This window comes from Epinephelus lanceolatus, chromosome 4 (assembly GCF_041903045.1).
Source record: "Epinephelus lanceolatus isolate andai-2023 chromosome 4, ASM4190304v1, whole genome shotgun sequence".
NCBI lineage: Eukaryota > Metazoa > Chordata > Actinopteri > Perciformes > Serranidae > Epinephelus > Epinephelus lanceolatus.
The window spans coordinates 21,905,753-21,932,695 of NC_135737.1; the positions used below are offsets into that span (position 1 = coordinate 21,905,753).

General features: G+C 42.2%; 1 protein-coding gene across 3 annotated transcripts in view; it reads left to right on the forward strand.

Annotated features, from left to right (window-relative positions):
- Positions 1-3,729: 3,729 nt before the first annotated feature.
- LOC117259187 (roundabout homolog 2) overlaps positions 3,730-26,943 on the forward strand; it is a 74,916-nt gene continuing 51,702 nt past the window's right edge. For 2 of the 3 annotated variants that reach the window (XM_078167025.1, XM_078167027.1), the window contains exons 1-2: positions 3,739-4,308; positions 20,122-20,448. In XM_078167025.1, the coding sequence (XP_078023151.1) occupies positions 4,254-4,308; positions 20,122-20,448 (382 nt within the window). In that variant the 5' untranslated portion in view covers positions 3,739-4,253. Of the gene's footprint in view, positions 4,309-20,121; positions 20,449-26,943 lie in introns of all 3 variants that reach the window. The other variant, XM_078167026.1, reaches the window with a different exon arrangement.

Genomic DNA, 26,943 nt, shown 5'->3' on the forward strand with positions numbered 1-26,943 from the left:
CCTTAATACGCTACACACTTCCACCGAAGCTGAGATTGAAGCCATTGTGGGGCCCCTCTTTGTGTCACGCCTTGCAACAGACATCTGGACTCCTCTTCTGTTGCCCAATTTCCAGTCCCATTCAAAAGGGACAAAGGAGAACAGGCGTCTGACCCTCCAAAAGTCACTCTCCATCATGTTGGGCTCCCCGCAGCTTGACATGGAGACAATGAGGTGAAGGGAGAAGTAGCAACGGCACTGAGGAACCGGTCTGGTCTGTGCTGGAGGAGGGGGAGTAAGTGAAACAGAGATCATACCCCCAAGGGAGCCGTGTTTGTCCACAGGAGGAGAATGGAGGCCAGGAACCAGAGGCTCCAGCGGGGGCCAGATTGTAGAGGAGTGGGTGTGAGACAACAGCTGCTTAGTAAATCAAAGAGTGGAGGCTAAACAGCAGGACTGCAATGATCTGGAGTGCTGAGGATGAAGGACGACTGTTAGCATGCACAGTCGACACTCTTCATCGTCAGCAGGAGCAGCAGTGATGGTGACAATGATGACGATACTGAGAAAGCGATGACTGTTCTGTTGGAGTGTTGATTATTAAAAAACAATGGCAGTCGTCAAGTCAAGTTTATTTATAAAGCTCATAATCACATATTTGTCTCAAAGGGCCTGGCTGAGAGGGAGAAAATAGGCTGATCTCACAGGAAAGCACGAGTTATGTAGTTTATAGCTTATATTATACTATGAATGTTTAAATAACACAAGAGCCGTGCTAGAGGACTACTGATTAGACCCAGTCAGGGAGTGTTAGGAAATGGGAACATTTGGGGATAATGTATGAGCTGTGTTGAAACTGTGACTTGGTTATGAAATACTCAAGACACTAGCTGTAAAAATACAAAAATATGTACAACGTGAGGAGCAATATCTGATCAAGCAGCAACCAGGAGGACAAAGAGAACATCTACACGTCTGGCCAGACATTGAAAAGAGATACGACACAGAAAGCCTCACACAAACTCAGAAAATGGAGCTTAAATGGGCTGCTAGTGAAGGAAAGGGCACTAAAAATAAACCTGATATAAAGAATGGCACAGAAATGTAAGCTGTATACTTCACTGACATTAATGCTGGTCTTCCTGTTGAATCAACATTTTGAAAAGCAACTAATAAAAAATTACACAAATAAACTTACAAGCGTAGCTTCACAAATTAATAAACACATACAGCACCTTGCATGAATGGAAGCTCTCGCTGCCATTAGTGTAAGTGCCTCAGATAAAAAAAGCCTTTGCATAAGTGCAGTCCATTTACAATCACGGTACATGCAGGGTTCCCTCATTTGATTCACTTGAATAATTTCCAGTCTTTTTAAGAGCTACAGTATACAGGACTACACAGTTGTGCTAAAACATTTTAGACTTGCAACCCCAAAACTTGAATCAGAACCTTATAGTTAACCTGAAGTCTTCATTAAAAAAACTAAATTAGCCTAAAATTTAACCTCTAACCCAGTGGCTTTCAACAGTCTTGGCTTTTGGCCAATAAGAAACAAAGAACAAAAAAAAAAAATCCTGCGACCCAGACCACCCTTAGACCCAGGGCTAATTTAACCATCTACTTTCGATTATAGCCCAACCCTGTTTTAAGGGTCCAGTGTGTAGGATTTAGGGGCTTCTATTGGCAGAAATGGAGTATAGGCTATTATTTGTGACTGTATTTTCCTAGGGGGCGGCACGGTGGTGTGGTGGTTAGCGCTGTCGCCTCACAGCAAGAGGGTTGCCGGTTCGATCCTGATGGGGGAGCCCTTCTGTGCGGAGTTTGCATGTTCTCCCCGTGTCAGCATGGGTTCTCTCCGGGCACTCCGGCTTCCTCCCACAGTCCAAAGACATGCAGATTGGGGACTAGGTTAATTGATAACTCTAAGTTGTCTGTAGGTGTGAATGGTTGTTTGTCTCTATGTGTCAACCCTGCGATAGTCTGGCGACCTGTCCAGGGTGTACCCTGCCTCTCGCCCAATGTCAGCTGGGATAGGCTCCAGCCCCCCGCGACCCTCAAGAGGATGAAGCAGTTAGAAGATGGATGGATGGATGTATTTTCCTAGGTTTATAATCACCTAAAAATAAGAATAGTTGTTTTTTCCTTACCAGAGTCCCTAAGAACAGACAAACGAAACACTGACTGTAGATCGGGCCATTTGTGTTTTCGTATTTCACCACCGTAGCTCTTCTTTGGCACACAGCAGAAGTTTGAGATGTTTGCAGTCTGCGACCTCACCACTACATGCCATGAATGCTGCATTCACATTGAACCAGGGAGACTGTAGATGGCAGATGAACACCTTTTGGAGGGGACGTGAAAAACAAGCGGTCCAACAGAATGTCGGGAAGGTAAAATGTAACGTGTTACTAGCTCACCATTTTTCCCCTTTAAGTGCAGTGGCCTTGTGGGTAACCTGTGAGGGTGTGACGTGTACTGAGGGAAGTTGCTCTCTTGGTGTGTGTCGTGATGAAGACCCATGCAGTAAATAGTGATTAGTAGTAGTAGAGTTAAGTGTCATGGTTACTGTTAGACCTCATGAGAGGGCAATGTTTACTGTTTTGTGGTAAAGACTGCAATAAAGCCACTGTTGGTGAACAGCACCAGAACGCTTCACCATCCTTCATTCTGCAGGGTGGTCCCTACCACTAGAAGCTAGTTACCAGCTAATGATGAGCCAAGCTAATCTAATGTTAATAAGCCAGTGTGTTCCGAACTGTTGCAATGCCGAAAACATATTTATATATATATTTTATTTATTTTTTTTTACAAAATATGGAATAAAATATATCAAATAAAATACTTTTGTGTTTATTATTTTATGTATTTTTTCTAGTAATGTCCGGGAATTGCCTGTTTTTTCTTCTTGTGCAAGGAAGGTATGCAACATCTAGTTGAGAATTGTGTTGCGGAGGACAGCAAAAAGTTAAAATAGCTATTTTAACTCTGAACAGCAGTGTTGTCTATTGTTCATGTTGCTGGTGTTTTCTGCTGGCCTCATCTAATTTTACCATCTTGCACTAGTCCACAAAAATCTGGTTCCAATGCTGCATTTGATTCCAAATGCAGCATGAATCCTACTAGCCTTTAAGGACTTTTTACTTTAGTTTCTTCTGTTAAGATTTTAGACTCAAATCTAATTTCCCATACCTAAACTTTAAAACCTATTTTATTCATGACCTAAAACTTAATGCTCCAGCGTGTAGGATTTAGTTGCATCTAGTGGTGAAGTTGCGGAACTGAAACTTCACACATGTGCCAAGTGCGTAGGAGACAGTAACTGATGGCGGATATGGCCCTTTTTAGAGCTGGTGTCTGATTTGTCCATTCTGGGCTACTGTAGAACAACATGGCGAACTTCCTGCTGGAGGACCCGCTCTGTTTGTAGATATACAGGTTAAGAATACACAACAATCCTTTTTCTCAGTTTATTATAAACTAATATAATATGGATATTGCATACTATTTCCATCAATAGAAGCCACCAAACACTGAACCTTTAAAAAATCCAACGCTCATGTTGATGTGTGTAACTTCAGTAATGACCCTAACTCATAAATAACTCTCCTTTTATTAAGTTTTATCTCATTGCATGACTTTCCGGATGTCACATAGCTGGAGATCACACACACATGCACACACACAGGGCGCAGATGTCGTCTCTGTCTCTTTAAAACACTGACTCCTGGAGGTTGGCGAGGATTTGTTGCGGATAGCAGGGAGTGCGGAGCTCAGCTCGGCATGTGCAGCGCTTCATTCTCGCTCAAACTGACGCCGCAACCTGCAACTGGCCGGATCAGAGCAGACAGAGAGAGCGGGAGGATTTATTTTATTTATGGCCGGGCTAAATATAGTTAAACCTCCTGTTTTGTGTTTTCAGCAGCAGCAGGGCATCTTAGAAAGAAGTGGGCGTATGTGTGTGTGCGTGTGTGTGTGACCATGCGGGGATGAAGAAGTGCTGCTGCTGAGTTTTGTTATTAGGTTTCTCCGGGGCGGTGCTGCTGCTGCTGCTGCTGCTGATCCTGCTGCTGTCATGGTTTTCTGGGAGTGACATGAAAGTTTTTTTCGGGGGTGGGGATGATTTTACGCGCTTGAAATATTCCAGCTGAGGCTCCGACTCCTGAAACCGGTTCAGCTTTTCTTGGTTTTAGTTAAAAACAAATCTGGAGGTTTGAGTCAATTGATTATCTGACTGGACTCTCAGGAGGCTGCAGACTCGGGAGAGTGTGGAGATGAACTTTGGAAATTTACTTCTTGTGACTGTCTCATTCATCACCATCACATCAGGTAAGAGACCCATATAATTACGCACAAATGTATTTTAAAGGTGCCCTTCTCTGTCTTCCATACACACGCGCGCTCAGCCCATATGGCGTGACTGGCTCGGCGTGTGTTTGTCTTCTCGTCTTCAGATGGATGTAAATGTTGTGTGGAGCTGGACACGTTTCCCACACCAGCTGTGGGAACATCCTCCCAGTTAAAATGAATTGTATAGTGGAAATGTCACCTATGCATTTATCTGTAATTTTTAAATACCACTGTAGGTGAAAGCGGAGAGAGAGAGGTTGCACATTTCCTCAGTGCCCCCCCCCCCCCCCCCCCCCCCCCAAGAGCACTGAGGTGGTCACGCAGGGAGTCCATTAGGCAGCAGGAGAGGTCAAGAAGAGGCTCCACAGTAACCAAAGTGAAACCATTTAACTGTCACTTTTCCTTCAGCTGTGAACACATAAACTCTCAGGGACAAGTGTCATAGTCTGGCAACCCTTCCACCTCCCCTCCCTGAAAACTGGAGGATGCACACACAAATTATCATAAAATGCTTTTAAAAGCTCATCTTGATTACCTTTGAGAAAGGGATTATATTTTTTAACCATTGCTCTAATAACAGATTACATTTCTGAGCCTTAATCCATACCCCAAATAAAAGCAGGGCTCAGAAAAACAATTCATGAGAGTGCAGATGTTTTTTTTATATATATACTTTCATTCTCAGAGTAATTGATGCAGCTTTTGACAGCTGATAATGTATTAAAGGTCTGAATGTTAAGTTTCAGTTTTAAATTCAGTGGATATGGAATGAAATTAAACTAAGAAATGTTTACTCCCATTTTACATGAGAACCCAAAAGATGCTGTGTTTTTCAGACCAATACCTCTATTGGTATTTTTTTTAAAAAAAATGAAAACAATATATCAGCTAATGTTAATTTATTTACACAAACCCATAACATACACAACGTTTTTTGCACATGCACAAGCACATGATGGCATGATTTAAATCCTCCTGGGGATTTCATTCATGCTATGGTGGCAACTTGTGCTCTGACAAATGGAGCAAAGAATACAACCTAAAATATTATATTAAAATGTTTCTATTATATTTAACATTTATTCAGATGTCTTTTATAGTGCCATCATCTCATTTGATAGGCCTCATATTCTGGTGAGAACGAGAATATAAACATAACTTTTGTTTGTTTACAAGAAAACTCCACATGGCGCCATTACATTTGTTATTTTTAAACCTGCAATGACAGATTGTGGCCCCTTGCCAACATTTACATATTATCAGCTTTTAATATGATGTGGCTAACTTGTTAGCATATTTTCATTGCCTATCATATTTCGCAGATACATTAGCAACATTAGCATTCATTTGAAGTTATGTTTTCGGCCACCTTGCGAATGTAATTCCAATTTATACTGTCTTTTAGCTCTGTTTTTGGTCTCTACCCACTCCTGAGGGAAAAATCTGTCTCTTTAGCAACTAGCTGCTCCTCTATGTTCACCAGCTAATCTTCCCGTGTCTGCTGTTTCCTGCTGAACAGGTAGCATACAGTATGATTTTAGGGCTATGTCAGTGTCAGTGTGCCACTGCTGAAATGCAGATAAATGTGGCAAAACAGTAGTTGCTGTAAAAAGATGCTAAAACACCTGTAGAGCTGAGGGGAACTGCAAAGGGTGCCATGCCATTGTTCCAACAGCGCAAGATTCCAAAGCCCAATTAGTCCAAATAATGTCCCATGTAGCCAATTTTTCCGATAGCCCATTATCCCAAAAACCAATGCCCATTTCTCTGAGGTTGTGTTTATCCAAAGATACACACTCTCTGCAGTTAGTTTCAGTTTCTCAGTGGTATTTGGGCCACTGATTCCCTGCTTTCCAATGATTTTGAGTGGCCAACTTAGTGTTTTTTAAGCCAAAACATGATCTTTTCCTAACCATAAACATGGGGTTTTGTGCCTAAACCTAACCACATATTCATCACAGTGTTGTTGACAAATGTAACGTATCTGTGGTTTACAGAAATGGATAGTGTAAACTTTTCTGGTGTTTGGGATGTCTAGCTGTCAGCAATGGGCATTTGTTTTTGGGATTACAGGATGTCGGAGAGATGGATTTTTTGTCCAACGTGGCTTTTATCGGACTAACGGAGCTTCGGAATTTTAGGTCATTGGAACAATGGGCAGTCCCGGCCTTAAAGTTGGGTGCTGAGCCTTTGTGAGATTGTCACTACCAGCGACCCCTTCCACATATATGTCGCCATGTGATCTGTAGTTAATTAAAAATATAGATTATAGCAGCTTTAATGATTGTGACAGGTGAAATATAAACTTGTTAGTCTTCCCTTGTGGACAAACTGCGTGACATTAATTTCTAAATTACCTCAAACATATGGTTTGCTTCTCAGTACTGCCAGTTCTTGTCACCTCCTGGCTGACTGGAATACGCTAATAACAGCTGATATATCCAACCACGGCAATTTTTCAGTCTATTTTACACCCTCCTCAATGATATATTATCATTTCACTATAAATCCTGAGCTCTGTGACTCCTCCTGCCACTTGCTCGGCTTCATTATTATAAACTGGTGCCATCTCTCAACATTAAAGGCACTTTTCAACACCCACACCATCTGCCTACATCCATTAATGTGGAGAGGGTATTTTCTCTCGTTCCCACCTCTATTACATCGCACGTACCCATAGGGTGATGTGTATTTTCATAAAAGTACTTGAGAGGAGGATCCACACAGGCTTTGTGACCTCTGTTGGAGCTGTGTTGAAACAAATACTGCACTAGTATATTTTATTCTCCTGTTTTTATTAAGGCAGATTCAAAATGTGAGCGTATAGCGTTATATGTTTTGATTGTGTCCAGTCAATAACTTCTTCTCTGTTGGTTTGAAGATGTGCTGTGGGGGTTTTGTTCGTGTTTTCTCAATCCTCTGTGTGATTGTGAGCTAAAACAACAGACTCCTTCACAAATTGTGTTCGATTCAGTGCAGCAGCTCTTTCTCTCACACACAAACCCAATCTCAATTAAGACGGCATCAGTGTCTACCCTAATGCATCTCATTGAAATGTCAGTTATCTTGAGCTGTATTCAGCTTGGTGGCGTGTACGGTGTGGAACTAATCGATGCTAAACAACCCTTAGCTGGTGATTTGTGTCCACTCTGTCCTCCTGCTCATTACTTAGTGACAAATATGGCTGAAGGCTGACTAAAGCCTCTCACAGTCGCTCTTGATGAAACGACCGTGCATGATGAAACCACTATGTGCCTCATGCTTGAGTCATGTTGCCGGATGTCGATGATGCCCCACTTCTGGTACAGTTGCTGATGACATCATTTAGAGATTAGATTACGCCTGAGGAGGACAGTTGCCAAACAAAGGCTCAAAAAGCTCAGACCGTTGCCAGAAGAAAATCAAACCTGACTTCTCTGCTTTGAAATTCAGTTGGCCGTGGCACGTTATCGCCCTCCCGCAGAGATTACTTGGCAATGCCACAAGAACTCCTTGAATGTTTTTGGCCTTTTTAAGTATGTAAATGAATTGAAATTGAAAAAGACACGAGTAAATCTCAGCAGACAGCCACCAGCCCCACAGACAAGCTGCCAGCCTTCTGCTACTGTCTCACTTTAACTTGTGAAGTTAGTCTGCCTGTAGATAGTTTGTGTTTTTCACCAGATATCAAGCAGAAAGCTCAGACAGGTCCAGCTTCTCGTAAGCGCTTCGCTCCGAGCCTGGCTGTCGCTAAAAGGCACCGAGATCTGAAGCAAAGCAGAGACGTGCCCTCTGCGGCTTTGTTGTTTTCACACATTAGCGTGACAGCAGTACACTCCCGCCCCGGGGGAGGATGCAAGGTTAATATTTCGAAAATACTAATTAATGAAAGCGCCACTCGTTATGTAATGCCCCAGCTAGGAGCCAAGAAGCGTCAAATATAGCCTGAATCAACAGAGTTTTCAAGACGTGATTTTGATCACCCCCCCCGGCTCTTACCCTGCCAACTATGTGTGTTAGATGAGGCAGAAATGTAGGCGACGCTGTGAGCAAACATGTGGGCGTGTGTCTGAGTTTGCAATTAGGACCAATGCAATAGCTTGTCTATCAGAGCTGCGTGCGACACTAATGGGCATCATTTGACTGCGGTTGCCTGCTTTCTCTGGAGTTTTTTCATTTGCTTTCTGAGTAAATGAAGAAATTCTCACTGATCAGAAGCAATCATGACTACATCTAATCATCCGTACACACGATCAGATCACAATGAGTTAGGTCATATAAAGTTCATAATAGACAAACAGCACCATACATAGGTTACAGTATACGGCTGTAGGCTGGGAAGACTTATCAGAGAATGCCAGCAACACTTACAGGGATGCATGTAAATTAAAGCGGTTATAGTCAACATCCTCATTATAGCATTGTTTTTAACTGGCCAAGTCAAAGGGATTGCTTGCAGTCATGAACCTCCAGAGGATTACCACCTGAATCTGCAGCTCCTGTTTGCTTTACTGAGCTTTATAGTGCATTTCAGCTCATTGTTTAGCTGTCCACACCACAATTTTACTGTTTTGCTTCACTCTCACTGCTGTCATAGCGTTGTTTTCAGCTGCAGCAGGCAGCTGTTTTCAGCACAGAGCTCTAAACCCACGGTTCACTACTCGCTCAGCACCAAACAGCAGACAGACACAGTTAGCAACTACCTGTCAGAGTTTTTACTGGCTCAAAATGAGGGGGAGATGGAACCATCCTGATCATGTACACACTTGCATTTGTACTGTGCCTTCAACTGGCTCAAGGAAACACTTTTTATAGGCAGCATATTTTAGGATTTGTAATCTTACTATATAATGACGAAAACTCTGTCTGTGGGTGTGTCTGTGTGTCTGTTCCAAGTTTTTCTCCTCACTGACTTGGTCAATCCATGTGAAATTTGGCACAGTGGTAGAGGGTCATGGGAGGATGCAAATGAAGCAATATTACTTCAATTGGCCAAAGGGGGGCGCTATAGCAACCGATTGAAATTGCAAATTTGAATGGGCATATCTCATGCCCTGTATGTTGTAGAGACATGAAACTTTGCACAGAGATGCATCTCCTCATGAGGAACAAATTTGCCTCAAGAACCCATAACTTCCGATTATATAGATTTTCCGCCATTTTGAATTTTTTGAAAAACACTTAAAATCGATCTCTTCCTAGGAAGTTTGACTGATCTGCATGAAACTCGGTGAACATAATCTAGGGACCACTATCTAAAGTTCCCTCTTGGCAAAAGTTGGAAAACTTATTAAAACTGAGCTTCCATAAGGCAATGAATATTGCGGAGGGCGTGGCTCATCACATAAAGGTGTATAACATCTCAAGGGTTTCACCGATCACCACACAACTTTGTAGGCATATGACCACACATAATCTGAGGGGACCCCTCCATTATTGACCCCATCAAATACAATGGGGGCGCTAGAGAGCTAATTTCTTATCTATGCCTAACCGCCATATTGATTTTTACTAAACTTGGTAGATATGTAGAACAGGACGCCTCAAGATGACTGGAGAAATTAACTCCAGTCAAATAACTCTAATTGGCAACTGGGTGGCGCTATAACAACAGCAAAATGCTTAAAAATGGCTAAAATGTGACCGATCGCTGTGGCTCCCCCTGTGGCTTTTTGGTATGACTAAGTCATGGTATGGTATGCTGTACATAATCACAGAAACTGTCAGTGTGTCATTCTGTCAGTCAGTCATTCTGTCTGTCCCATGTTTTTCTACTCACTGACGTGGTCAATCTATGTGAAACTGCACATAGGCATTGAGGATTGGCATAGGTAGAAGGTGACAAAGCTACCAATGGGTATGGGCTAGTAATTATATGATTGGAAAAAATGACAAAAAATGTTACATGGATAGTCAGTTGTGTCTGTAAAGTAAATCCCTGGATATAAGTTGTTCATCTGCAATGTTCTGTTCCCAGTAAAGTTTGTTTGTGCACTGAAGTAGCATAATAAATGACCTGGTTATCACTGAGATATACTTTTATATCATTTAAAGAATGTTTTGTAAGTAATCTTTTCTCATACACTTTTATAAGACAGCCTATCCTTTTTTAAATATAATTTATTTTGATTATTTGACTTCCTATTTTAGCCCTGCGATAGTCTGACAACCTGTCCAGGGTGTACCCTGCCTCTCGCCTAGTGTCAGCTGGGATAGGCTCCAGGCCCCCTGCAACCCCTAACAGGATAAGAGGCTACAGAAAATGAATGAATGACTTCCTATTTTGAAATATTTGCTATTACTAGTATAGTCGTAGTCACAGTCATGGCCCTAATTATATTATAGTGAGCTAAGTCATGTTTTACAGATGTCTGTTTGAACTTTTGTACTGATAAAGCAGGAAAGAAGTGGATGTAAAAATATCTGCTTTATTTCCTTACATTTCATGGGCGTAAACGTTGTAGTCTCGGCACAGGGTGGCCTTCAGACACAGAAATAGAGGTGAATGGAGCAGCGCTCACAAAAGTCCGACTGCTGTTTGCAGTGGCATTTTTTAACTCCAGCTGGTGATATAAAAACTATCATCGAATGTCAAGGAAAAGGAATTTTTTAAAAAATTTTGTAGTGGTGGTAACAACATTGCCAGCAGAAACACTGTGGTGCACCGGGTGTGAATATGCATTTGCTGGGATTAGCGACTCTTGCCTAAACCTAACCAATCTGATCAATAAAGGCAACAAGCACAAGCCAATCAGAGGAAGAGTAGGGTGAGTCATGCCTTTGCTATCCTAGGAAAAGCTAATTTGCGCACGCATCTGGCCCCCGCTTTGCAGCAGTTCAAAACGGAAGCTCTTTTCTTCCTCTTTGGTAGTTTTGGCAGTGCCTGTGCTGATAATGACAGCGCCACCACATGGGCATTATTCCACAATTGGAGTTACAAATTACAGAGATTCCACCAAGTGCAATGCTTGTTGAAAAATAATGTTTTCCATGAGTTTGGCATAGAGCTGTGGCATGAAACTTTGTGGAGGAAGATGCCTTATTCTCTATGCAGGAAAAACTGGCTGGGAAACATAGTGGAGCATTTTGCAGTTCAAGATAACAAAGTGAGTGATAATGTCGCTACAAAACTGCTGGATGTGTTAATGAGCAGATTTGTGCTAACAAGTTAGTCATATCAACTTGAAAAGTGATGATATGTCAGTGTTGTGATCACAGTTTGTTTCTCCTGCCCCCAAGTTAAATCACACATCAGATCTTGATAAAGAAATTATTCAGATTGAAAATCTTCACTGATGTACATTTTATGATTTGTTGAGAACCAAATGGTGATCAGTGGAAACCAAAATCATCAACCGGCTGAGGGCTGGATTCAAAATCACACCAAAATTCAAATTAAACAGTTTAAATCACAGGCTGATCCAACTTGTGTGCATTTTATCACAGCAACTCATTATGTGACTCAGTAGTGTGTATGGCCGCCATGTGCCTGGATGCACTCCCAACAACATCTGGGCATGCTCCTGATGAGTCCACATTTGGTGTCCTGGGGATCTCCTCCCAGACCTGGATCAGGCCATTGGTGAATTTCTTGACAGTCTGCGGCGATACTTGGTGGCGTCGGATGCACCGATACATAATGTCCCATAGGTGCTCAATTGGATTTAGGTCAGGGGAAGGAGAGGGCCAGTCAATGGCATCGATGCCTTTGTCATCCAGAGCTGCCTACACACTCTGGCCACATGAGGCCAGGCATTGTCCTGCACCGGGAGGAACCCAGGGCCCACTGCACCAGCGTAAGGTCTGACAATCACTCTGAGGATTTTATCCCGATACCTAAGAGCAGTCAGGGTACAGCTGCCCATGACATCTGTGAGATCTTCCAAGAATATTCCTCCCCAGACCATCACTGACCCACCACCAAACCAGTCATGCTGGATGATGTTACAGACAGTATAACGCTCACCACAGTGTATCCAGACTCTTTCACGCATGTCACATGTGCTCAGTGTGAACCTGCTCTCATCTGTGAAGTGAACGGGGTGCCCGTGGCGGACCTGCCAGTTGTAGTGTTCTGTAAGCTGTAAGCACAGGTCCCACTAGAGAACTTCGGACCTTCATGCCACCCTCATGGAGTCTGTTTCTGACAGTTTGGTCAGAAACATGCACACCAGTAGCCTGCTGGAGGTCATTTTGTAGGGCTCTGGCAGCGCTCCTCCTGTTCCTCCTCGCACAAAGGAGCAGATACTGGTCCTGTAGCTGGGTTGATGTCCTTCTATGGCCCTGTCCAGCTCTCCTCGTGTATCGGCCGGTCTCCTGGTATCTCCTCCATGCTCTTGAGACTGTGCTGGGAGACACAGCAAACCTTCTTGCGAGCGCACGTGTAGATGTGCCATCATGGAGGAGCTGGGCTACCTGTGCAACCTGATTAGACTGCAGGTACCGCTTCATGATGCCAGAAGTGACAAGGACACTAGCAGAACACAAAACTAGAGAAGAATCAGTCAGGAAGGATAAGAAGGGAGCAGCTGTCTAAACCATTCCCATTTGGGGGTTGTCTTGCTTTTGCCTCTCCCTCACACCTGTTGTCACTTTCATTTGCACCAAAGCAGCTGAAACTGATTCACATCACTTGTGCCTCCTAAAGGGACAGATTGATGATATCCCTTAAGTTTAACTGACTTGGTGTTAAACTGTGACCTTTAAGTGCTCCCTTAATTTTTTGAGCAGTGTATCCATATATATATATATATGTCAACAAAAAAAATGTATCCTAACAACAAAACAATCAGTGTACACAAAGCCTTCATCTACATAAAGGCAATACCAGCAGAGGGAGGTGTAGATGGGAGGGGCCTCACGTGTAACAACAAGGGGGGGAAATAACATTAGTACCACTGATTATAGACTAAAGTGTTGCATTTAGCGTATCAAAAAAAAAATATATATATCAGCTTGAATTTCATTGTGTGTCAAATGAGTAGAGCTCAGATTTACTGTATTTCTCCATGAGAAGAACCTCTGCTTGTCACCCTGACACATTCATTTGTACACAGGACAGCCTTGAGAGTGTACATGAGAGCGATAACCTTGCACAACCCAGCACACTCTCATTCACAAAGCCCCCTCCGTATTGGACGACAGCTGAAGGTTGACTGCTTTTCACTCTTATGGATTATCTTTACTCTCAATTGCACCACACGCTGAACGTCTGTGTGAGATTCGTCGAAGTTAAGATGTGTTTAAAAGGGTTTCATTGATTCGTCCTCTCTGGCACGACTTAGGCACAAAGATGATGCGTGTTTTGTAACTGGGGGTTTAACAGTGATTTGTTTTGTGTTGCAGCATTCACTGTAAGCCTTTTGAATCAATACATGTTGAATTGGATATTTTACCTCCTGTTTGGAAAAAAATACAAATCTGTATTGTTGAGTTGATATGTCCTGTTGAAGTTGTCATTTTTTTTCTAAACACACCTAGTAGTATTTGTTCATTGTAAGGAACTGCTTTTGTGTTTTGTTTGCTGCTGGGAAACCACTGAAAGCAGTCAGATATAACTCCAATCTCTTATTCTGAATAGCCCTCAAAATAATACCTTCATAAACCTGAATGCACATTAAATTGGAAATATTCTCCTGCTGTAATTTGCCGCAACATATCGATCAAAACTGTGAATGCTGGGAATCGTAACAACAGCTGAAATGATCTGAAGCAGCAATTTGTGAAACATTTTTTCCTGTTTATGTCATTTGTTTTGAAATTCTACAACATCAGTAGCCGATGTCCCTCCCTACTTGTTCATCTCTTGTAAATATGAAAGTCATTTCACACCAGAATGCCCCAGATTAAAATTTTCACACAAATCAAATCACACTCTAAATTCCCATATGCACTCGGATATCTCTGAGGACCTACTGCCGGCTCTAATGGGGTGTGTTTATGATCTGACTAAAAACATACCTGCACAGAGGTCCCCATTAACGCCCATGACATTTATTTTTTCAGTGTCACAAACGAGGCTGTCAGAGTTTCTTTTCTCTGAAAGGTGCTTTCAACCGCTGCACCACAATCTTCCTGTCATGAAGCAGACGTCACTGTGAAAATATTCTTCCTCACAAAGAAAATGTGTTGCTGTTGTGCTCAAGGTGCCACAGATTTTTTCACTGATTGCACACTTGTCACAGGAGCAGGTTGTTGCTTGTCACTTTGGCCACCGAAGGCTGTTTGCCATTCTATTTTTTGTTTCTGACGCGACTACTTTCTCTGTAATTCATCAGCATGGGGCCGCATCAATACTGTTGCATGATAGCTGTATCTCTTGCACCCATTAACCCTCATTAATAATCCTCAGTGGGAAAAAGTGGTCCTAATGCACTTTTAATTCTTATCTCGACTGTGTCTGCAGAGTTAGGGGGTGTTTTAATTCTTTTGGACATCTTTTGAAAGTGTCTCAGTCACAAACACACTCACCAAATAAAATGAATACCCAAGGATTTGTCACGGTGGCATTTGTGCCATTTAAGCCGACTGAAAGCAGCCAAAACTTCACAGTATGTGCTGACACACCGAGTACAAGGACAGCTGGATCTCATTATCACTGGAAAGAAAATTTTACAAAACAGAGAGTGGAGACTACAGCCTCTATAAATGTATATAATAAAAGGAAGAAAATGACACATTGTTAATAGTTAATCATGTTGTTAATGGAAGATTGATAAATATATGAGGTGGTTGGAATGATGAGGTAACCAGAGGGCTTAGTCTGTATCCTTTCTGAGTAAATATAATGTAATCTGTTGATATCCAAAAGAGTATTTAATAAAAAGTTAAGGAACTAATCAGAATAATCAATGATCGTAAGAGACAGAACAGCTTTAAACAACAAAGACTACAGTTTGAAGTTGAAACTAAAGCAGTTGTCTCAAGAGAGAGCCACTTGTTTTATAGGATTATACAGTGATAAATAAAGATAAAACATTCTCATACAAATCCACGAATGGCTGTTATACTACATTAGTCATTCCAACTTTAATTATTCAGGAAATCTCATCAAGATTGACACACACACAAACACACGCCTACACTAATTAAAACAATCACATATATTATTAAAAATATGAGCTCGTAAAACTTTTAAGTTCCTCAGAGGAATGAGTGTTCCTCATATTAAAGCTGCACTGATCATTTTTTCATGTTAACAGTGGTTGTGGGATGTGAAAGGGGAGGCTCCACAGAGGATTACCACTCCGCATGACTCTGCAGTACCCCTCACTGCTCTCTATACAGAGCAGCATCAGAGTGTGCAGCCCCCTCATACCAGACAAAAAAAAACCCACAAATGCCCACTTACATCTGGCTTTGGAAAGGGTTCAATTGGCTTTCACTCCCAGGACAAATGACTCTGCAGTAGTCACGGGTATTTATTGGCTCCAGCTCCCGTTGGCTTCGATCATCAGTGATGGAGATGTGACACCTGGATGGACGCACTAATTTTCACCCTTTTCCAGTGTGCTGCAATGACAATCAGTCTCCGTCCAAATAATGCTTGAATATCGTTCAGATTAGTCAGCACCAAGTTTGAGAGAGAGGGACTGAATTGGAACAGCTATAGACCCTTTTACTGTTAGCAAACTTTATGACCCTTTTTGGTGGGCGAGGCTTAACTGGGGGCAAAACAATTCTCCACAGACATTAGCTAGTAATAGCTTGGTGAAACCATCCTGATCTTGCGAGCTCATATTCTGTTTCGCTCCGCAGATCAGTCTGGCCATGCAATCATGAAGGCGCACGTCATCAGAATAGGAGAGAAAAGGAGCGGAGTGAATACATTTCGTAAACAACCAACATGGCTACTGATTTTGAAACTGCGATGGTAAATGTGTTGAACGAACTGGAATGTCCACTTTCTTTAAAAGCAGAACAAATGGCTGCACTGAAAGCTTTATTGAAAAAAAGGATGTGTTTGTCGTCCTTCCTACAGGGTTTGAGAAAAGTTTAATTTACCAACTGGCTCTGTTGATTGGGAAAAAGATGGGACTCAGTGAAAACCCAGTGGCTTTTGTTGTTTCTCTGCTAGTTGCTCTCATGGAGGAGCAGGTCAGGGAAGCGACCAAGCTGGGAATCACAGCCGTGCAACTCGGAGTCTACAGTGAGGAGGAAATCCGCAAAGACGGCAACACTCTTTCCCAGACATCATCACAGCTTATCTCCGCTGCACGCTGCACTTGCTTGCTGGTCTGTTTACAGTGGCGTTGTGCTAGCTATGTCACATGTTTCGTTTACTCTGATTGGTTTTCCGTCTTTCCAGTTGCGTGAAGGGGCACTTTGAGTGACAGTCAGTGATACTGCCCCTCGGGAATAGAGGAAATGTACACTCCGTGTCCAGACCCATTCGCGTTTTGCGAACTGGGTCTGGCAACGCCAGGCTAAGCTAGTGCTAGCAGGAACGTTCTGTCAGCTTGTTTTAGACAATGGAGGATGATGATGATGTGCTATGTCCAGAAATACTCATTCTGAGTGTCAGAGTACACTCTGGCACAAACTGGACCGTTCATAAATTTGGGCGCTGTCTGAATGTACCGTTTGGTTATTCAGAGCACCGCACTCTCAAGGTGGCAGAGCGCTCTCCTAGGCACTCTGTCTGAGGAGAAGGAGCAGCAGAGCGCAGAGCAGAGTGAATGTGTGATAAAAACCACTCATTTATTTATATAAAAAAATACAATGCTGTGTTTCAGGGCTCTCATTTTAGTGCAGAGCGTCAGACTGAATATATCAGCACACCATGTTAGGTCACTCACTGTCCAGGACTGCGAGTGTTACTTGAATAAGTAAACACTGACCAACGGGACCAGACTGGCAGACCCGTATGCTCTCACTCAGTGGATGGATGATTTGACAGGATAGCTGAAGGAGGGATGGCCGGCTTTGTGGTAGATTACTATGCCAGTCTTACAAAGAAGGACGACACTTGAACGACTTCCTCCTGTTTGTTTTGCTATTGAAGCTAATGTTAGCTAATGTGCTTAAAAGTTAGCGTTACGGCGAAATCCAATCCTCTTTAATACCTCCCCAATTTCTGATGAGGTGGACATGATAACTCTCAACATACATAACATACATTATTCGACATAAATACTTTTCCCTAACCTGATATGAAGTGTGCGCTGCACATGATCGCCTCTGTCAGTCATAGTTTTCTTTGTTTTTGTTGACAGACAGTGGCGGCAGCTGGTATGCGATACGATTTAAGTTTTGAGCCATGACATATTCTATTCTGGCTCCCAATAACACAACAAGACAACACTTTAAGACTCCTACTGTATGTAGCCTTCAGCCCTGTGGTGGCGAGTCATGTTTTGCCTCCAGCTAACAAACTGACATCATTGTGATGTTGGCCCTGAAAGGGTCTATACAAAGAAGTAATCAAAGAAGTAATAACCTCACAAATTTTACTGGCCTCCATGCTGCTTACTACCGTTTACTAACCAGATTTCTGGTGCGTCCGTGACACAAGATGTGGCACACCAGAGAAAGAACGAAACAAAACAGAAAGACATACTCATCTACTGACAATGGGAGAGGAGTCTATCGACTACTTTAACCAGTTTGCTAAATTTGGCAGAAAAAGGTCAACAAACTTGTTGCTGCTTTTGTTGCACAGATTAGCCCCAGCGCTGAACTATGGGATGAAGGTTTCCATGGGAACATGTAAAGTGGGTTGGAAAAATGATAGCTGCAGATGCAGGTTGCTGTTCTAAGAAGTATAGAATAAAGATGAAGTTACAAGTTAGTTAAGCACATTAACTGTATTTGGCACTCAACTGCTCTGTCTCCTCAGACTGAGTGCTCAGGGTATGGTCTGCCACTCAGAGAGTCTGGTGCTCTGAATAACGAAATGGTATGTAGAAATATATATTCAAACAGCGCTCTGAATCAACTGAATGACTATTTATGAATGCACTTAATGTGTCTAGGAGGAAGGAAGGTAGAGACAGACAGAGAAAGACATAGAGGGGCGCACACTCCAAAAATAGAAAATCAATATGTGGCAGCCAGTGTTTATATTGTGGCGGGCCTTCACAAATAATTGAATTTGTAGGAAATATGGCATTGAGTTGAATTATGGGGAGTGTAGGATCCAGTGTTTTGGGAGCTTGACCCAAAAATAGAAGCCCCCACTCCCTACCTCAAAGAATATAACTTCACTGAAATGCAGCATTAAACTGCAGAAAGTAATCTTTTAAGAGGTCAGCTGTCTCACAATATTTCTTTTTGTGATAAAATCCAGTTATGATAGAGGAGGAAGAGTTCAGAGTGATGTAACTGTGTTACATGAGCTGGGATTTTAAAGAGCCTGCGAATCCTTTTCATGCTTTAAAAACATGGTTCACCATCAGGACATCACTCGGCTGTAGAGAGCCTTCTTCAAAAATCAAAATAAACCTTCTGTGGACAAACACAGTGAGACGTGTCAATATGTACTCGTCACAGAAACCATACAGATGTGACAGAAAGCAATCTAAAGGAAAGTGCATTATAGTATCTTAAAGGATTAGCATTACAGGCCTGGCATGAAATAATTTACACTTGTTCTCTTTATGTAAACAAAGTGTGTTATTGCCGGGACTGACTGGAGGTGCCGTGGCACATTTTAATGGCTCGATTAGTATTCATCTACATCCTGCATTAGTGTTTTGAGCTGTCCTGGTTTGTGACCCCGGGGTGTTTAGCTGAGAGCGCTCGTATCGCTCTTTAGATGTTGACTTCAGGTTTGTGCCATGATGGCGACTCCTGGCCCCACGAGGATCAAATCACTTCATGAAAAGACATAAATCTGCTTACAGCTGAAAAGTGAGGGTTTATCCTGATGCCTCAGATTTAAGTATAATGTACCAGAAGCATGTACAACAACATGTGTGTCATTAGGTTACTCCTGACTGCTCCTCCCCGATGATAATGGAGGATTTTCAAGCCATCTAGATTATGTGCTGAAAATAATGCCTCAGACGGAGCAGCACAATAATCAGTGGCACAGTGACCATTTCATTTTCTTTCTTTTTTTTCCCAGAGTGATGGAGAGACCATCTGTTCCTAAAAGCAGCAGTATTTTGAATTATTCATTTTTTCTGACTGTAACACACTGTTAGAGACATTTGGTCTTCGTCTAAAAGCTTACCTTAGGATTTGAAACAGTGTGCCTTTCCCTCACTGCCAAAGGAAGATAGTAATGGATCCCTAGAGAGAAGAATATGGGGGTTATCTATATCTCTCCACCTCACTCATTTTCTCAGCTCCGATCTCTCTCCCCTTAAACGCATAGATCTGCTTGCCACCAACTATTATCTCTACCTCTGCAACAATCCTGATTGACACAGAGATTGGCCATTACCATATCACATGCCTGATTGAATCCTCTGTACAGGTGGTGTCTTCTGTGAAAATACTCTGCTATATATATATATAGAGATATGTTCTCTTAGGGCTGCTGTGTTGTGCTATTTGCAGTATATTGCAGGAACAAATGGATATCAAGTTTAGCGGTCTGAAAGGCACAGGGTTTTGCTGGAATATGTGATGTCTTCACCTTGAATTCAGAGTTGACCTTCAAGGAGAGATTACCCATGATTTGCTGCTTCACTACACACACATTTGTCCAACACACAACCGGTGTCTTTGTCCGGCAACCTCTAAAGGAATGCCAATTTCAAATGGCTTTGCTGCTGTCTCTCCTGGTAGAAAAAAAGATAATACGTTTTCATGAATGGTAGGTGGTCAGATAGGAAGATAACATCTGCCCTCATCTCCACTTCACAGGGTCCCGGGCACGGTTTGAAGACAGCGCACCCCGGATTGTGGAAGACCCCTCAGATTTGATAGTCTCCAAGGGGGAGCCTGCCACGCTCAACTGCAAGGCAGAGGGCAGACCCACTCCCAGTATAGAGTGGTACAAAGATGGCGAGCGTGTGGAGACGGACAAAGATGACCCCCGATCCCACCGCATGCTCTTGCCCAGCGGCTCCCTCTTCTTCCTACGCATCGTACATGGACGCAGGAGCAAACCAGACGAGGGCGTCTATACCTGTGTGGCCCGCAACTACCTGGGAGAGGCCATTAGTCGCAATGCTTCACTGGACGTTGCCAGTAAGGCTCTACATTATTGATCACAGTCCTGAAAGTGCGTGTGTGTGTGCACGTTTTTTTGTGTTGGTGTGTGAGTGTATAGGATACAGATGCTTCACAGTTGTGTCCCAGATCTTTTTGCAGCCGTCTGGCAGCTTTATGGAGGTCCACTGGAGAGTTGGCCGTGCTTAAGAATAATGATATAAAACAACCAGACTGTAGGAAGCAGTCTCGTAAAAGATGGTGGTGTGGGTGGAGATAAATTCAGCTGTAAGTAATAGTCTGTGGATTAGTTTCTAATTTTAGGCTGCTGTGACAATAATGTATTTTGTCTTCAGCTCTTAGTTGTGTATTCCTGTGACTTTAAACATGTCTGGGGCACTTTAGCCTGTTCACTACTAGTTCAATCAAACATTTAACTATGTGACAAAATAGGTAATTTGCTTCTAATAATAATAATAATAATAATAATAATAATAATAATGTTATGATAGTTAAAGTCTATATCTATGTCTACCTAGTAAAAGTAATGCGCCAGAATTCTTATATAACCCATGTAATCACTAAGGCTGTGATCACGTGACCAGTGCGCTGATGTTAGTAAAGAAGGAAGTAGTATAAAGAGCAAAAGTCTGTGTAAGGAGGCAGGTTGAGGTGGTTGATGGGTAAAAAAACATTTGACTTTCCCCCAGGACACTGTTGATCTGGTCCCGTGTGAAACCAAGTGAACTTTGAGTTATGTTCGGGCATGTCGTCACCATGTTTCTTTTCCTAAACCTAGCCTACAAAACTTTACTTCCTAAATCTAACTTTTAGCGCTGACTCAAATGCTTCTAAGCCCACCCCAGGTCCCAGTGCAATATTTGTAGATAATTTTCACTGATGCTTCTAAGATCCTAAATTGGTATTCAGGACTGCCCTAGTAACTTTAGTCTCCTAAACCTAATCCACTTAACATTACGTTAAGTATGTATGCCAACTGTGGGGCACTAATTCGTTAATATCAATTGACCGTTGAAAGAGGATACGTTGATTCTGGTGTTTGAGGGTGTAGAGTGAAACTGTTTTCCTGAAATGACACGATTTAAGTTTTCTTAAAACATTAAAGGGAAATTCTGTTTTTTATTCCTGCGCTGTTGACAGCTGTAGCTGGAGGCGTTATGTTTTGGGTTGTCGATCCATATGTCCGTACATCCATTTGTCCTGTTCCCGTGATTGCGATATCTCCTTGGGGATATTTCTTCAAATTTGGCACAAATGTCCACTTGGAAGAACTGATTAGAATTTGGTGGTTGTAGGTCAAAGGTCAAACTCGTTGTGACCTCATCTGTCTCATTCTCGTGAAGGCAATATCTAAAAAAAAAAAAAAAAAAAAAAGCCTTGAGGGATTTTTTTTTTTTTTCAAATTTAGCACAACTTTTCCCTCGGACTCAAGGATGACCTGATTAGATTTTGGTTGATAAAGGTCAAAAGTCAAGGTCATCGTGACCTTGTATCATTCTCATGCTTGTGAACATGGTATCTCAAGAACACTTTGAGAGAGTTTCTTCAGATTTGGCCCAAATGTCCTCTGATTTGAATTTAGTGGTCAAAGGTCACTGTGACCTTGCACCAGTCTCCATCTCATTTTGTGAATTTTCTGATATTTCAAGAAGGCCTTGAGGGAATTCAGATTTGACAGAAATGTCCTCTTGGACTCCAAAATGAACTGAATTTGGTGATGGAAAGTCGAAGCTTCTTACGCTAATTTTAGGATAGGATGATGAAGTGATGACATTCTGTATCCAAAAGGTCAAAGGTCAACTTCACTGTGACACCATAATGCCCTGCAAAGACACTCTTCTGGCAGTTATTCAGGAACAGAAGGGGAGACATTTGGTCAGATACTGAATTAGTGACACCAATCTTGGGTGTCCTTGAAACTGTACTGATTGTCCAGATCTGTGCTGCCAGGTTGACGATGTGTGTAAAGCATCCATGTTTTTACAGACATGGATGTAAACCGTAACTTGATGTGTTTATGGAGGAGCACAAGTGGTAATTCCATTTTTTTTTTTTACCTGGGTGTCTATTATCATATTTTTGTCCATTAATTTAGAAATTTAGAAATGTTCTGAATATGGGTGTCTGCTATCAGTAACAACCATTTAATTAAACAGAAAAAATGTAATGAATATGTGGTATATAGATTTTAAATATGGGAAATACACTTGTAATAGACTGCTATTAGATCAGTTTTTGCTTTATACTGAGGTGTAGGAATCAGTTTCAGGGCAGATTAAGTTGAATCAGTACATCCCTAATTTAATTCACCACCCTTGTTGCAAAGATTGGAGAAACACAGACTCTGGCAAGATCAAGATCAATCCGTAAAGGAGAGTGAGTCTCCTATAACATTCAAAACACCTGAGTTTAACAGGAAAAAATATTTCCTGAAAGTTTGTCTTCGTGTCATCTGTTATGCTATGCAGCTCACTAACAACAGCTGCAGGGGACTACTTTCTGTGTTTACTGTCGGTCAGACTCAATGACAAGTGTCAGAGATGATTTCTCTTAAACTGAAGTGTTTTGAAAAGCTGTAGGAGGCCACTTGTGCTTCTTGTCCTGATCGGTGTTTTCCTGCCAGTCTGAGTTCCCTAAGTCTTTACAATGGAGATGATGGATACCATGTTATCATGACTAATGCACCAAAGTATGAGGATAACACCTGGGTTGACAAATGTCCGAATTTCCCATTAAACTGCTTCTAGATGGCTGGCCTTCTTATACACCACACAGTAACACATGTATGCCGTAGTTCAGTTTCACAATCAACTTTCGAGACAGTCTGAGCACATTTAAAATTAGAAAATTTGAGTTGCAACTAACAGTTATTTTTATTGCTGATTCATGCTGTCACCCTTTTGTATATAAAATGTCAGAAAATAGTGAAAACATCCAATTATAATTTCCCAGAGTTCAAGGTGCGTGTCTTCAGATGCCTTATTATGTCTGATCAATAGTCTAAAATCCAAAGAGAGACATTTAATTGTCATATCAAATAACAGCAGCACATCCTCACATTTGAGAAACTGGAACCAGAAAAACTGTGGCATTTTTGCTTGATTGCGTCCACAGAAAATAAACCTTGACTGGTCACTTATACTGAGAAATGTAACCCAAGTGTTGTTGCTGACCTGTGGAGACCTTCTCTACGGCGGCCAGATTATCATCACATCACCTGCGAGTCTGCTCTGCGTGCACAAACAAGCTCATGTGTGTGAGCACGCATCTATAGCTGTGTTCCTCTTTGTGTGTTGTCTGTTGCCACTGAGAGCAGCAGGGGAGTGGGAGCTTTCTCCTATCTTGGTGAAAGTGCACTGAAGTAAAAAGCTCCCACTAGGAGCCACATCTATTATTTTCCCTCCTCGGTCGAGGACACGTGCCATTGTCTTCCTTCCCTCCTAATTGTGCCAGTGTGCCTCGGCCCTGGGCTGAACTGCAGCCTCTCCTTGGCATGAGGAAATTGATTAGTCAGTGGGTGGATTAGGGGAAGGAGCATAACAGATTAGCAAGGTCGAACTGTCCTCGTTAAAAAACACAAAACAGCAATTTGTGCGCGGTCTTATCTTCCACCATATTGAGGCTAGTGTGTGTGTAACTGCTCATGGCTGGCTGACCTCATCTGTAGCTCGCATCCAAAAATAGGGACTCAGATATACTGTATATTGGGAACCACAAGAAGCTGTAACTAATGCAAATATCCACGCTGGGAGAAGATATGATGCATATGCTGTCATATTGCCTCTCTTAAATCGTTGATAATGAAATTTAGCGTTGTGTGCAGCTGGAGATTACAGTATAGTCATATTGGTAAAGGGATGATTTACCTACAGGCACTGAGTGACTAACAGTATTAATAAGTGCCTGTTTTTGCTCCTAATCTGGCAGCCTCCAGCTAGAGAGGGCATATGCTAAGACAGCATGGTGGTGGTCTTAGACTCCCCCCTCCCCTCTGTGTGAGGTTGTGCTGACTGTGGGGTAAATAGTGACCCAATTAGCTCTGGCAGGGAGGTGGGGGGAGTGTGCAGTGTTAATGAGAGGCCAGTTTTTAAGCTGGTGGTCTTGCAAAAATGTGTGCGTGTGTGAGGTAGCAGTCTGAGGGACAACAGGTGGGAGGAGGAAGAGCTTAAAACTCCCACTGAGCAGTAATTAATACCGATGCATCTGTTCGACTGTCGACAAGTCGGAGCAGGGAGAGCAGTGCTGACACTAACCTGGTTTTAAACACATTAATTACACATTAACTGCTGGTGAATGATGCATAATGTATTGTGCTGCATGACTAAGACTTTTCTCTGCAGTGCACTTACAGATTTGCACTTCACTCAGTGCTGGCCACATAATTCTTAGCCCCGAGAGAACAGCTTTTATCTGGACTGGTGTATGCAAGAGTTAGCTAAAATTCCTTCTTTGAAGGTACATGATATCTTTGTGAGGCTACGCAGTAAAGGGTGTAACCGTAGAAGACAGAGGAGCAAACGCACAAATCTCTTAAATCTCAGTAACACATAGTTCTGACCTGAATGTCAAGTTAGCTCATTGGTTGATCAAACATTGCGTTTGGAGGTTTTTTGTAGTTTTTCTTTCTTGGTTTGGATGTACATATTAAGATCTTTCTTAAATCACTTGATATAGATGCCCGTCTTGTCATCCTCTGATACATTTATGTTGATAAATCCAAAGTCTTTCTCCGATGCAGTAGTTTGTTTACACTCTCAGTGTGGTAAAAATGGATTTCCTGATTTCTTGAGACTCTCCTCGAAGATACAACGACAGAGTTTGTTTATACAAGCAGCAATTATGACCCATATTTATGTTTATTGTTTGGATAATGTCTGTAATTACTGTGACAGGAGCAGAGGAGGAAGACAGGCAATGTGGTATAAAGAGTGACAAAGTCCGCTTAGGGTGGGTGGAAGGGAAGGTGGATGGGTCAGACTAACATAGAACTTTGATCCAGGTGATCGATGTTTGTGTCCCTTGTGGAAATAAAAGTCAATGTTGAGTTCTTTTAACAACGTGACATAGTATATTGTAGTCAGACATACATAGGATCTCATGTACGTTAGTAACAAACATTTATTTCAAGCAATCATGATCATGGTGCATCTGCGACTGCTTCACATCAGCAACTATGTGTCAAAGGAAATGGCCACTTTCTTTTTAGTGTAGTTTTTTAATCCACAAAACTCGTTCGGGGTATTGGAGGATAACAGCTCGCCGGGATAACAGCTACACTTGAAGTACATGGAACCCACATGTTGAAAATGTAATAAAATTTCTCACCGTGGTCAGTTAGCCTGCCCTGCAGACGTGCTGTGTTTACATGGCAACTCGCACGAGACTAGCTGATGGCTAGTGGTGGTGCTAGTTCTCGAGTCTCGCGCGAGTTGCCATGTAAACACAGCATGCCTAACTGACCACGGTGAGAAATTATGCTATAAAAGTGGAACAAATTACATCTTTACAAGTCAATTTTGCATGCTGTGGCTTCAGGGCACTTGGATTACGATGGACGAGCCGTTCTGACGTTTTTGAAATGCATTAGCGGAGCTTTATTACATTTTCAACATGTGGGTTCCATGCACTTCAAGTGTAGCTGTTATCCTCCAATACCCTGAACGAGTTTTGTGGATTAAAAAACTACACTGGACTTCCTGTCGGCACGAGGGTCAGTAAGTACTGTTTGTATTTAAATTCTAAAGTGGCCATTTCCTTAAACGGTCATATGCAAGCTAGTCTGTTTTCCACAGTAGGGGCACTAATTATGTGCTCCTGTGGGTCCTATTGGAGGGTCGGAACAAATGACCCATGGGGTTGTATGGGTTGGGTCAGTGGTTCTCAACCAGGGGTCCAGGGACCTCTGGGGTTTGTTGAGGGAGCTGGTCCCCAGAAAATAGGGATTAGTTTATTTTCACTTTTCAATTCACTATTGAGGTGCCCCAGTGTAAATAAAAGCCATTAAAGTAATTATTCTGATCATAGGTTTCACTTCATTCACAGTTATCCTCTTAACTGTAGTCGACAACTTTAGAATTCTTGTCTTAATCATGTCTAACAACCAAAATCTTTTCAGATGAAGGCCCCTGAAGTAAAATCTTATCAATGTGCATCAATTTAAGGGTCCATGACACTAAAAAGGTTGAGAACCACTGGGTTGGATGAACTGTGTAAATTTCGTCTCTGTTTTCTTTACATTGCGGTTTACTAGACGTGACACTGCTTGCTACAGGATACAATCTGTACAAGTATGACAGAAACACACACACACAAAACGCGTCTGAACAACACCGATGTGTGTTCACTTCTGGAGTCTGGAGAGGAATAATTCCAGCTTGAGCTGTTTGCTACAGGTGTCTTCCTTTTCCTCAAAGCTTTTGGAATGATGCGGGAACACAAACAGTCACACCCTAATTTGATAAATGTGATCATATTGACTGACAATGAGGGAATGGATACTCTGAAAAGCCCCGA